The sequence below is a fragment of the Pinus tabuliformis genome, chromosome 9, assembly GCF_031772625.1.
Source record: "Pinus tabuliformis cultivar Carrire ecotype Pingquan chromosome 9, CPIR1, whole genome shotgun sequence".
NCBI lineage: Eukaryota > Viridiplantae > Streptophyta > Pinopsida > Pinales > Pinaceae > Pinus > Pinus tabuliformis.
The window spans coordinates 1,219,322,666-1,219,335,946 of record NC_142307.1 but is presented as its reverse complement, the minus strand read 5'-3'; the positions used below and the strand labels follow the sequence as shown (position 1 = coordinate 1,219,335,946).

Genomic DNA, 13,281 nt, shown 5'->3' with positions numbered 1-13,281 from the left:
TTGAGAGGAAGAACCTCTCCCTGGTCCTCGTCTGCTGGGCTGTCGTTCCCGCAATTTGGCCATGTCACCCACGAATGCCCACACCCGTGAAATTTCTGAGCACCCTCCTTCTGCACACAAATTGACCCGTCTTGCTTCCAATTGAACCAGAAATCCTTTGAGTTGCCTCCCCTGCTTCCGGCCATAGTCTGAATTACAGCGGCAGACCAGAGCTTGCACTGCGGCAGGAGGCTTAGCATCCACCGACTCACAATTCCTCTGCTCTCGCATCCGGCTGATCTTAACTCTCCAATGCATCCACATCCTTTGCTGATATCGATTTCTAAACCTGCTCTGCAACAGAGCATTAACTGCATTCTGCGCCACCATCGAGAACTCCTGCTCTGCAATGAATTCCCCTCGCATATCTGCTGAACCATTATGCTATGACGGCGGTCGGACCAGGCTCATTAAGATCTCCACGGGGCGGCACATGCTGGGCATGTGGCACGTCCCTCCTTGGCACGTCATCACCCGCATCCGGGGATTCAGCATCCTTGTGGAGTATGCTTTCACATTCCTGTTTCTGTTGGTTGCTTAGGATGATGTTCAGTTTGCCTTCTAGGAAGGGCTGGTTACAGTCTACTCCAATGTTTGCCATGAGATCAGCGATCTTGTTACCCTCTCTTTTGGTGTGATGGAAAGAGAGGGCATTGTGATTGCGCAGTTCATGAGCAATATTGCTTAGTCTGGCCTCTAATCGCCAACTGTCAGCTACCTTCCTGGCTTGAGAGCCATTCTGAATGCGAGTAGCCATGTTTATAAGGATTTGAGAGTCGCCCTCTACAATCAGCGGTTGAAGATTGAGGCGCTTTGCTACCAGGATCCCCTGCCACATTCCTTCCAACTCCGCCGAATTGTTGGTGTCCCATCCTATGTTGCCGAAGTAGACCTGTAGGGGTGAGCCTTTGTGATTCCTTATGATGCCCCTAAATCCTGCTGGCCCAGGGTTGCCTTTCGAGGCTCCATCGAAATTAAGTTTGTATGAGTTGATGGGTGGGGCAGTCCAACCATGATCCTCCTTGTCTCTGCGTTTCACCGTTTGATGCATGGTGGGCTCTTGTAGCTGCTGCAACATCCAGTTGTCTAGGATGTTTTTCTCGTTGTCTGTTGTGGGGAGATCCTCTTTGGTCCATGTTTTCAACAGCATGGTTTCTTGGAGATTGCTGTGTATGCTGTTCCAGATGTTCTCATTAGTTCTGCTTTGATTTTTGAATATGCGCCTGTTCCGTTCCTTCCAGATGTTCCATAGTAGAATGCCCGGGATAAGATTCCACAAGTGGTTGAGAATCTCACACTTGTAAGGTCTTTTCGGCCATTGACGGATGGTGTTTATGATACCGTCAGCTTCCCTGCATCTCCTTTGGCATTTGAATTCTACCTTTTCCCATAAATGAGTGGCGATTGAGCAAGTTTGCAGAAGATGCTGCAATGTTTCCTCGTTTTGAGAACAATTATGGCATATGGAAGGTCCGTGAAAATTACGTTTCCTTAGCTTGTCCCAAGTGAGAATCTTCTTGTGCCCAACCAACCAGAGGAAGTGTGATATTTTAGGCCAGGCTTTGAAGCTCCATATCCTTTCCCATAGAGGGTCCGGTTTGATGGGGAAGTTGCCTAACAGATTGTAGGCTTCTGCGGTGGTATAGGTGCCTTTAGTTTGGTAACCCCATCTGAGGATGTCCTCATTGTTTTCATGTCTGATTCTTCTTTTATTTAACTCGCTCTCCAGTGCTGTTATCTCTTGGGGGCTAGTGCTGTTGGTAATGCGATTGCCTGATTGCCATTTCCTGAATCCGTTCTCCATTTCCTGTGCCCAAAATTGATGCACCGTGGCTTGCTGCTGCTCCTGGCTGCTAGGAATGATCGTTGCAGGGAGAACATTTGAGAGTTTGGGCATCTGGTTCCAGGCATCATTCCAGAACCTAGCATTGTGACCATTCCGTATTTCCCAAAAGCTGTGTTTCTGAACGAGCTGATGATGTTGTTTAGCTGCATTCCATATAAGAGACCCATTGATAGTGGGTGTGAACCTGATGAGCTCTGCTTGGGGCATGTTGTTGGTGTATTTTGCAGTCCATATTTTGGCCCATAACTTCTCTGGACTGGTTACCCATTGCCACCATATTTTAGCTGTCATGATGGTGTTGCTGTGCTCAGGGTCCCGAAGTCCAATTCCTCCTTTGTTTTTGGGCTTACATACAGTGTCCCATTTGACCAATGCCCATTTGCGATTGGTGGCTGAACTTCCCCACAGAAAGTCTCGCTGCAAGTTTCTCAATCTCTTTAGAACCCACTTAGGTGCAGCCAGGATGGAGAAAAGATAGAGAGGCATGGCTTGCAAGACAGCCTTAAGAAGCACAACCCGGCTGGCTAGATTTAGGGAGCGATTGGTCCATAGATTGAGCTTGGACTCAAGCTTCTCCAAGAGGGCCCGCCATGCCGGCTGCTTTATGGCCGAGGCTGTGAGGGGGGCTCCCAGATACGTGGAAGGGAGAGAAGCGGATTGGAAGCCCAGGATACGGGAAACAGCACGTTTTACAGACGGAGGGGTATGGAAGAAAAAAATTTGAGATTTGGAGCTGTTGACATGAGTGCCGGAGGCCTTTGAGAAGTCGTCGAGCAGGGTTTTTAACTTAGAGGCTTCCTGAGCTGAAGGATAACCATAGAGCATGGTGTCGTCTACAAATTGCTGATGAGAGGAGGCTGAGGTACTGTGGATGGAGATCCCTTTAAGCTGGTTAGAGTGAAGGGCTTGCTTGATGTGCCTACCTAAACCTTCCGCCATTAAGACAAAAAGGAAAGGGGATAGGGGGTCGCCTTGTCTGATACCTCTGGAGGGCTTGAAGGGACGGGAGGGTAAGCCATTGACGAGGATGGAGAAATGAGAGGAAGAAATGAGGCTCAAGATCCATCTTATCCAGGAGTCACAAAATCCAAAAGCTTTCAGCATATGCTGGATGTAAGACCAGCTGAGCTTGTCAAAGGCCTTGGAGAGGTCAATTTTAAGAAGCATACCAGCTTGATTGGATAGCTTGAGCGAATGTATGATTTCATGAGTGAGGATGATACCATCCATGATCTGTCTGCCTTCAACATACCCTGACTGCTCCGGAGATATGAGCATGGGTAGCAGAGGTTTGAGCCTGTTCGCTATAACTTTGGATATGACCTTGTAGAGGACGTTACAGAGGGCTATGGGTCTGAATTTATCAGGGGTGATGGAGTTTTCCTCTTTGGGGATTAGAGCTATAAAGGTAGAGTTAAGGGAGGGGAGCATCCAGCGAAGGGCCCTGGATTCTTCAACTATTTGCCAGACCTCCATTTTAATTAAGTCCCAGAAAGCATGAAAAAAAGTAGTTGTAAAGCCATCAGGGCCAGGGGCTTTACCTTCTTTGAGCTGCGCCATTGCTTCGTCTACCTCGTGAATGAGAATTGGGCGCATCAGCAGCTCGTTGTGCTCCTCTGTGACTAGCCTGGGGATGTTGCTTGTAATCTTCTCAATGGCACTATTCCTATCCACCGTCTGCTCCTGGTGTACCAGCTTGAAGTGATTGATGAGGATTTCCTCTATCTTCTCATGTTCTTCTTCCTTGGTCCCCTCTGGGCTTTGGATGAAAGGTATTTTGTTATGCATTCTTCTTTGCACTGTGGTGTTGTGAAAGAACTTAGTGTTGCGTTCCCCTTCTTTTAGCCACCTGATTCTTGATTTTTGTTTCCAGTAAATTTCTTCTTGTTTTCTTCGTTCTTCGAGCTGATTGTAGATGTGCTTCTCTTTGTTCAAGGTTGCCTCCGTGTGCCCTGTATTGATTACTGTCTGGTGTAGATCCTTGAGCTCCTGATTAAGTTCCTGTTGTGCTTCGAAAATGTTCCCAAAGGTCTCCCGATTCCATCGTTTAAGGTGGCCTTTTAAGAATCGCAATTTCTGTTGTAGCTGGTACATCCTTGAGCCTTCTGGTGGGACAAAGGAGGTCCATATGGTTCTGACGAAGTCCTTGAATGCTGGATGCGTTAGCCAGAAACCCTCAAAGCGGAATGGTTTTTTGGTTCTGTCCCCTGGTCGCTGCCAATGCAGAGCTATTGGCCAGTGATCCGAGCCCGAGTGTGCCAAAATCTCCGCAGTGAAGTCACCGCCTAGATGGATCGCATTGTCTGAAATCAGAAAGCGATCAAGTTTAGATGCGATCTGGTGCTTTCCTCCTCTGTGATTACTCCAAGTGTAGGTTCCATTGCAGAAAGACATATCGATGAGAGAGGCATTGTGGATGAAATCCTTGAAATGTTCTGCTTCAGGTTCTAATCTGGATCGTCCTCCTGTTTTGTCCTCGATTTTGGTAATCATATTGAAGTCACCTGCAACGATCCAAAGCGGATGCTGCCTGTTAGCGTTTAGCGCCTCAATGGTATCAAGAAGCACTTTTTTGCTTCCTCCTTCCTGAGGAAAGTAGACATTGGACAAGTTTCCATGAACCTTGGTGCCTAGAATGTGAAAGGCAGCTTGAATGAGGTGATGGGAGGCATGGAAGTCAGTAAGCGATATTGCCTGAGTGTTCCAGGCGATTGCTAGCCCTCCCGAAGCCCCCGTTGCATCCACGGCTACTGAGCGGCAACCTGGCCAGGCCTTTGATAGTATTCGACCTAGCGTTTGACTGTTGCATTTGGTTTCTTGGAAGAAACACATTTGCGGTTTTTCCAACTTGATCATGTTTTTTAACATCCTAGATTTTGCTGGGCTGTTAAGCCCTCTTAGATTCCAGGAGATCAGCTTCATGGATAACTGGTTTGGGTGGGGCTGAAGTATTTCGTGAGCTTCGCATATCTCCCTGAGTCCACCAGGAGTTTGCCCACCTCCATTGTTCTCTGAAGATCTGTCTTTCTCCCTCTTTTTTTGGAGTCCTTCGGTCGCTGGTTGCTGTCCCAATCACTACCAGGTTGAATACCTAGTTGCTGTTGGTGGAAGGCCCTGGATATTACCTCTTCCAGCTTTTCTAGATCCGTCTCTGAGATGGAGTCATACGCCTCTTTCCTACAAGCTAGCTCCAATCCAATAATGTCCAAACCGTGGAGATCTATGCTTTCAGGTTCTACTTCCATGATTTGAGCTTGACCTGTGTCTTCTTGAGTTCCCTCTGAGATTGTTACGGGAGTCAATGTCTCGTTCTTCTCCTTTTCCATGGGAGTTTTCTCTGGATCTTTCTGGTGCCTGCTAAGGATGGTCGGGATTTGTATGGGGGTTTTTGACTTGGGAAGGGGGCTGGAGGGGGGGGGGGGTGGGAGGAGGAGGATGGGCGGGTAGGGATGATATTGTCAGGTAGGACTTGATCTTCTGGGAGATCACTGAGAGATTCAAAGCTGTTCTTGGATCCAGGGTTGTGGGATTTGGGAGGCTGGGGTTTAGAGGCGTTCGGGGGCTTTTTCTGCGTGCGCTTTCTGTAAGAGACTTGGGTAAAGCCATCATGTGATGGAGGATCAGAGGTTTCCAGCGGGCTAGCTTTTGCAATGAGAGGACAGTCCCGATACAAATGCCCTATAGCATGGCATCTTCGACATCTGAACGGCACATGTTCATAGTCTAGGGCTTGAGTCCATTCCTCATCGCGATGGGCTAGGGTTATTGAGTCAGGAAGAGCTTCATTAAGACGGATAAAGACGCAGATCCTTGCGTAGGATATATACTTACGGGTTTTTGTGTCCTCCGAAGCTCTGATGTATTGTCCCACTCCATCACCTATGCGCTTCAGGCTTTCCTCTTCCCAGTATTCGTCGGGGAGCGAGTATAACCTTATCCAGACCGGAGCCCATGTGAGATCCTCCTTGTCAGGGTTGAATCTGGGTTTCCAGTTTGTGATGTATAGGCCTGCTGAGTTAAAAAAATACGGACCCCCTCCGAGGATCCTGAATTTGTCTTCTAGGCAGTAAAAAATAGCAGTGAAGAAGCCCTTCGGCCCCAGCTGGAGAGAGACATCTCCCTTGGGCTTCCATTTTGCCGCAATCCATCCATTTAGGGCTCGTTCTGTTGGCCAGAACCCTATGAATTTGCCAATGATTGCGTGGTCTGTCATGAACTGGATCCTACTGTCGATCTTGTCTCCCGGCAGTTCTATGCGCGGTCTAACCTTGGCTACCGGTCGGCAGGTGGAGGAAGTAACCGGCGGTTCAGTCGTTTGGGTTTCCTGTACTTCTGGTTTGTCATTGTCGCCTTCCTGTTGTTTTTTCCCTTTGCTCAGAATGTCCGGATCCACCGATCCAAATGTGACTTCAGGTTCCTTACTGTGCTGTGAGGGGGAGGGCTTTGACGCCCCCCCCGGGGGTTGAGCCATTGTTGTTCGCTGTACCCCTGCAGCTCTGTCACTCTGCTGCTGCAGATGATGAACAGAGCCTGCGCCTGATCCGCCGTGCAGAGTACGCCGTCGCAGGTTTCGCCCTTCAAACCCTAGCTCGTTCAAAATCTATCAATATTCACTACAACTGTTGATAAACATTAATAAAAGATTATGATGAGCATATTCCCTTGAGAATCAATCTAGGCTCTCCATATCATTCCTTAAAATTAGGGTAGCTAGCATCTCATCTATTATCCCTTACATAAAAACTAGTTCATGAAATTAAAGAAAGCACATGCCAAAAGTGGCATGTCTTAAACAACTCAAACTAGTCACCTAAACTAATGATCCTACAATATAAGGAATAAAGTGTAAAATCAGTACTTGATGCAATCTAGTACTTCAAAACCTTATAAAATGTTATGAAACCAGCTCAAGAAAAGATAGAAAAGATAGATCAACGCCTTAGAATTCAGCCTCTTCGAGGGGGCAACCTCCTTTACATCACATAAATTAACAATTCTTGGATGATTCAAATGACAAAACCTCCTTTCTATATATAGGAGTCTAAGGAGTCACAATATAATCCAGCCGACCTAATAATAATAATATAAAGCCACAAAAATAACAATAGAGGGATTCTATGGGGCACTGTAATAAAAATATTGGGGCAATAGGGGCACAACAATATTAATAAGGGGTATAACTGCAATAGTAATGGGGTAATCACTAGTATTTTAGGGACCCAATAGAAACACTCTCTTATATAAATTTCTGAGAAACAGAAATAATCAAACCTGTACCATAACCATAAGACTAGATGCGTTAGTGAACTAAATAAAAAATAAATGTCGAAATAAAGATTGAAGGAATGAAAACAAGAGGTTGACAAGAATCTAAACCTTAGTAGGTGATGGTAAAAATTTTCCGAGTCCTGAACAAAAAAAAAAAAAAAAAACTATTCAATGTCAAATGAGGTTTTTTACATAATCAGCCTCAATATGACATTAACCTTAATAAAAAATGGGAAAGGAAAAAAAGGGATGCCTATCAATAAGTCACCTCGTTTGCAAGTATGGTATAATCTATCTGCATCTTGAAAATTGATACATGCATATATTTAGTTAAAGGGTTTGTATACCTAATAGCCATGTATTAATTAGAATAAAGGAAACCTCTGAAGTACCCCAGTGACACTTTTGTTGTGTGTGGCCCTCTCTTTTGCATCTATAGAGATAAGTCGCTATGGATGACATCCTCGGCATTGTGTCAGAAGGGCAGTAGAGTGGTAAGAAAAATCTACTCATAGTAAGGAAACTTTCAAAGGCTTCAACAAAAAAAAATTATAAAAAAATTGAAAATTTACCTCCAAAACCATTTACTAGAAAATAGTAGCTATGAACCAATGCCATATGCCAAAAGTTTATTAGATAGAGTTTATAACTAAGTAGAGAAATTTACAATAAGATACAGAAGAGATTTTGGAGTATGGTTGAGAGAAAGAGGGCCAACCCTCCCTATAAAACCCTAGACCTGTGAGCAATGGATAAGAGTTAAACTATCACTTTTCATGAATGAACATTGAGAAAGGAATTTCCATGAACATAAATGGAGCCGACAAAAAATATAGAGAATGAATGGAAGAAAACGAAAAATATTTTTTAATTTGGTCGATACCTGTAACATTGACAATCATGCCACTACTTCAATCTATTTTCGTCATTTAGAGTAACAACAAATAAAATTTGAACCCTCAACTAAGCAAATAACTATTATAAACCTCAGTCAAGCCAAGAAACCCTTAGTCTCTCATAGATAATTTTTAGCGAAATTGCTAGTTGAAAATGATGAAGGAGGTTGAGGAGGGGTTCAGGTAGTTACTCTAATGACATGGAAAATGACCCCCCCTTTTGGGTGATTGTGTATAATATTTATTTCTCATGCCATAAAAATCACATGGCCAAGGTGAGATGTCACAACATAAGCTAATCCACGTAGTTAACTGCCATCAAGGCCAAGTGGTAGCTGAAATACTTTTCTCCTCATTTCCATCTTGGCATCATAAAAGTATATGTTAATATACGTTATAAGGTTTAGCAAATTATGAAGAGCATATTACTATAAAATGATGGATTCATGCGCGAAGTCATAGTAATAGATATGGTCATAAAAATTTGAAATAAATGCATATAATTTCCTTTGTAAACCTAAGAATTAAATGTAAACTAGCGCATTGGTGGTACAAATAAGTTATAACTACAAGGTCATGGTAGAAAGTAACTTGAAGGAACAACATTTTTGTAATCTACCTTGTCCTGAGAGGGGCCAATTAAGAAAAATACAAGGTTTCAAAGACAACTATGAGAAAAATTGTTAATTATCCTTCTCAACATCAATAGATGTCATTATAATTAATAATTTATAATGGTTGAATAAAAAAGGAAGACAAATATTGGAGTGAATGGAGCTCCTCTCAACCCCTATGTGGGAATTTTTCCCTATCTGCATGAGTCTTTAAGAAAAAAATAGATGCTCATTTGACAATTCCATGCATCCATATCTAGGGTCTTAGAGGATTTATCACTTGGTTAATGACTTGGAAGATATGAAGTTACTTAGAACCTAATAAAATGTTTTCGATCACTCAATGTCATATCTAAGTTTGTCTAACCTTCTATTCAACACTTGTTTTTGTAGGGGAGTTTACATCCATCATGCTAAAATATATATTGAATGCAGTTTGTGCACATATCCAAGAGTTTCTATACTACAAGTGCCTTTATTAGTGAAATTAGTGAGGGGTCCTGGGTTTTATTGTTGGTTGTGTGCTTCATGTAGGTACAATGAGAACCCTAATTTTTTTTAGAAATAAGAATGAAATCCATCTTTGGATCTGGGGTTTCTCTTGTCTAAAAAAGAGATGTTGGAAATACTGACAGGGGGGCTAACTTAGTATTTCTTTCAATTGGTACATTATGCAAGTTAAATTTTACCAGAACAAGAGATGTAGAATAAGAAAAATTGTTATATTAATTGTAACAACCATGGTGAAAATTACATGTAATAAAAGTAAATAAAGGAAAAATAATAACCACAGTTGATGGGACACTTATTCCAAGATGAATGTTAGGCAAAATCCTATTGATGGGGATCACTTAGGATTGTTTATGGCTAAGTAAATTGGCAAAGGAAATGGTTAAGGATTTGGAAAGGTAAAATAGCATTTTTCGCACATATATTTATTAACATAATGAAAATTAGGAGAAAATGAAGGTGAAAGGTTGCAGGCTGCATTTGAGGAGGAAAATAAAGGAAAATAATGGAAAATAAAGAAAATAGAGGCCTCATTCATAAAAAGGCTTCTGAGGATCAGTTGGTAACCTTTTGTTAGTTCAGTATTGGGCTCTCTCATTATTCTCTCTTTCGCTCATACTCTTGGAGACTTAGAGTTTTATTGGAGCACTCTTGGTGGGTGTGGCATACATGGATTCTTGGAGCAAGAAGGCAAAGGAAGAGGAGGAGAGTGCAAGAGGGCATCGAGATCAACAACTACATCATATATTCTTGTAGGTACTGAGTTGCATGTATGATTTCTTCACTATTTTTGGCATGCATGGCATATGCATGTGGATTCTTGGTCATGATGTGTCGTTAGCATGGAGGATTCCCTAGATTGATAGTGGATTTCCTAGCCTTTCCTTTTCCTTAATAGCCATGGTGATTATATGTTTACTTTAATTATTTTTTTTTGGTTGGTTCTCATGTTTCCTTAGCTTGGGTTGAGTTATTAGTTCATGGAAACCCTATAGCAGCTTGGGTTGAGTTACTATTCCTAGAAGCTTTGGTTGGAGAAATGATCTAGAAGCCCTTCGTGGGTTGAGTTACTAGTCCTGGAAGCCTTGGTTGGAAAAATGCTCTGGAATCCATGTGGCAACTATGGGTTGAGTTACTAGTCCTAGAAGCCTTGGTTGGAACAAACATTCTGGAAGCCTTGGAAGTCTTGGATGGAGACCATTCCAATGATGGTTTTGTGATGTCCGACCGTGAGGTGGAATCACTATTTGATGAGTATATGTGGATTTCCTATTGAAGCCCTAGATGAGTTTTGATTGATGTGTTCTATGAGATCCCACATTCATGCTTGGAATATGGCATGAGGGTGAATGTCTAAAGAGATATTTAGCTCAACCATTCTACGGTCAGGTGGAACATGGAAGTACCATTCTGCATTTCAATTTTGCATCACTAATGAAAGGTTACCTCTCCTTCTTTTCTATTAGCATTTTGATGTATAATATGTGGTCTTTATGCCTATACTTTGATGAGTATTTTTGCTGCTAATATGATGGTTATGTATGCGTTCTATGAAAACATCCATGTATGGATTTCATCATGTTTTTACTTGTAATTGAATGATCAATGTATCTATGACCTAATGGATGGAATGGGAGTTGATGTATTGAGGCATCAATGGTTCTTAGTGATTCTCAGATAAGTATGAGACCCCTATGCTCCAAACCGTTATTTACGCATGTAGATTAAATATTTGTGATATGTTTAACAAAATTCCTGTCATGGCTAGTAGGGCTCCAATCAAGGTCTTAAACAAGTATTTTATTTAGTACTATCATTTCCATGTTATTTTTACTGTTCTAAAGGTATCATGAAATTCTGGTCAGTGACCCAAGCTTTGGGCCTGAAAAAGTGGCTCAAATCCCAAGGTCGCTAGCATAACACTGACAAATTTAGTCTCTGGTCACTGACAGGTAAGCCTGTGAGAGTGAATTTCAGTTTCTGCATGCTTTCATGCCGATGTCATGAGAGCGACTCAGGCCTAGGTTTTCCAAGAGTTTAGTGGGACCAAAGGGAAATTTTTCTGAAGTATTGGATTGGTTCCTAAGGGTCCTCAAGATGATGTTGAACATCTATATGGTGTGCTTCCATCGATTCTAGTTCCTTAATGTGACTTACGAGGTCGAATCAAATCATTGTGGCCTCTCGTCACATGTTTACTCTCATTGGCTAATTGCTTGGGTAGATGTGGGAAGAGGGTGTATCAGAGTGGTATCAGAGCATGGTTCACCCCTCATAGTGGATGGGCTATTTGTTGGTCATGAATGCATGTGAGTTGCATGTGTGTCTCTCACCCTTGCATTCTATGTGCTTGTTGCTTTTGCATGATGTTGCTCATGGTTGTAGTGATGTCGTCATCTGAAATTTGAGGTTGTTATTGTGGAATGCACTATCGTGGGTGTATGATTGGTTACATGCAGGTTTATGTCACTTACATGTATCATTGTAGTATGCTTGGTTACATATTTGCATGTTTGGTTACATTATTGTATGCTTGGTTGCATGTATCATTATTACAAGTTTGATTTCAAGTATTGTTCACTCACGCTTGATTATATGTGCTTATGCATATGTGTAGTTGGTTACGTATTGCTTATACATGTTCATGTTTGCATGTTGATGCAAGAGCATTGGAGCACCCTTAATTAAAATTTAAATTCAAATCTGTGAGAAGGGAAACATGGACAATCATTATAAACTGGGGAAAATTGTCTTTAAAGAGAACTAAACTAGTGGAATTGATAAGTCTCTAGAAGGCTTGAGTAAATTTAATTATCTGCCACGTATGTGAGTACAGAGATTTATGGGATTATAGGTGATTCATGGGAGGAAATAGTGGATCCTAGATGATCCATGCCTTTGTAATTTCTTATATAAGAGAGTTTGTGTTGTGTGAAAATGATAGATAGAGTACGCAATGTAGCTACAGGGCAATTTGTGATTCGGGTCGTGAGGCCTTAGCCTGTAATTGAGTTCTATTTATAATAGAAATCTAGATTTTTTTTGTCTTTGTATTGTTTATATATACATTCTTTATTGTAAGTTGATAAATATGCATGTGCAAGTGTAAAGGATGAAGTTCCTATGAACTTCTCTTTAGAGAAAGTAGGGAAGAGGTAAATTTTTGTTCTAACGCAATTCCACCGGTAAGAAAATGAGAGTCGTTGGATGTGAAAACAAATCAATGGAGAAGAGTTTCAATCGAAACTGGAGTCGATTGAATAGCATAGCGGAAACCATCGAATCGGCCAGATCGGTGGATAATATCGACGGAAGAGGAATGGCGGAGATTAAAACAAAGTGTCAAAAGAAGGATGGAGCAGTCTTGGCAAATGGTGAATGGTATCTAGTGCGGCGTCAAGGTAATAAATTATATTTCTCAATTTCATGCGATTAAGCTTAGAGAACAACACGTAGCATGAGAAAACTAGTTTTCGTAAGTGTTCGCGACTTGATAATGATCGTGCAAGAATATGCATGAGATTACATGATAGCCATCATATTGAGGAATAAGATCGATGATGAAGATTTGATGTGCTAAAGGTTTGTGGAGTGGTGGACGTGATAAGGTTATGAATTGGCGTTTTAATTCCTTTTGGTTCCATAGTAAAATTAAAGCTTTGCCATATATCGGATAAATTTAACAGTTCTGCTATTTTAGTAGAATAAATAAATTTGGAGGTTGATGACTGATACTCTAAAGAAAACCTGAGAAGAAGTTCTACCTGAACTTGAAGAAATCATTTCTAGTTTTGAATGATTATCCTTAACACTTGCAACAAGCCCACCATTAGTGGTATCAGAGCAGCCTACTGACACTCAGCAGGATCTCAAAGATCAAACAAGAAATCCAACATGGCTTTCAGAGTTGGAGTAAGACATGGTGGTGGTTGAAGAAGAGGAAGACCAGTTGGAAATGCTGAAGTGTTGGAAGCTATGCAATAGATGCAAGCTAGATTAGAAGTAGTGGAAATGGGAAATCAATGATATGCAGGTGTTGGAGATGTTAGTGAGCCTAAATTTTAAGATGTAGAAGAAGAGGAACCTATAGAAATTATTCCTGAAATGA

At 41.9% G+C, this 13,281-nt stretch overlaps 1 protein-coding gene across 1 annotated transcript; it reads right to left on the bottom strand.

The window, feature by feature from the left end:
- Window positions 1–418: 418 nt before the first annotated feature.
- Window positions 419–6,356, bottom strand: LOC149152924 (uncharacterized). The gene is made up of 3 exons (XM_089443639.1): window positions 5,355–6,356; window positions 3,851–4,948; window positions 419–3,568 (listed from the first exon to the last, which is right to left on the bottom strand). Exons 1-3 carry the CDS (start codon window positions 6,354–6,356, stop codon window positions 419–421), a joined length of 5,250 nt encoding a protein of 1,749 aa, XP_089299765.1.
- Between the last annotated feature and the right edge of the window lie 6,925 nt (window positions 6,357–13,281).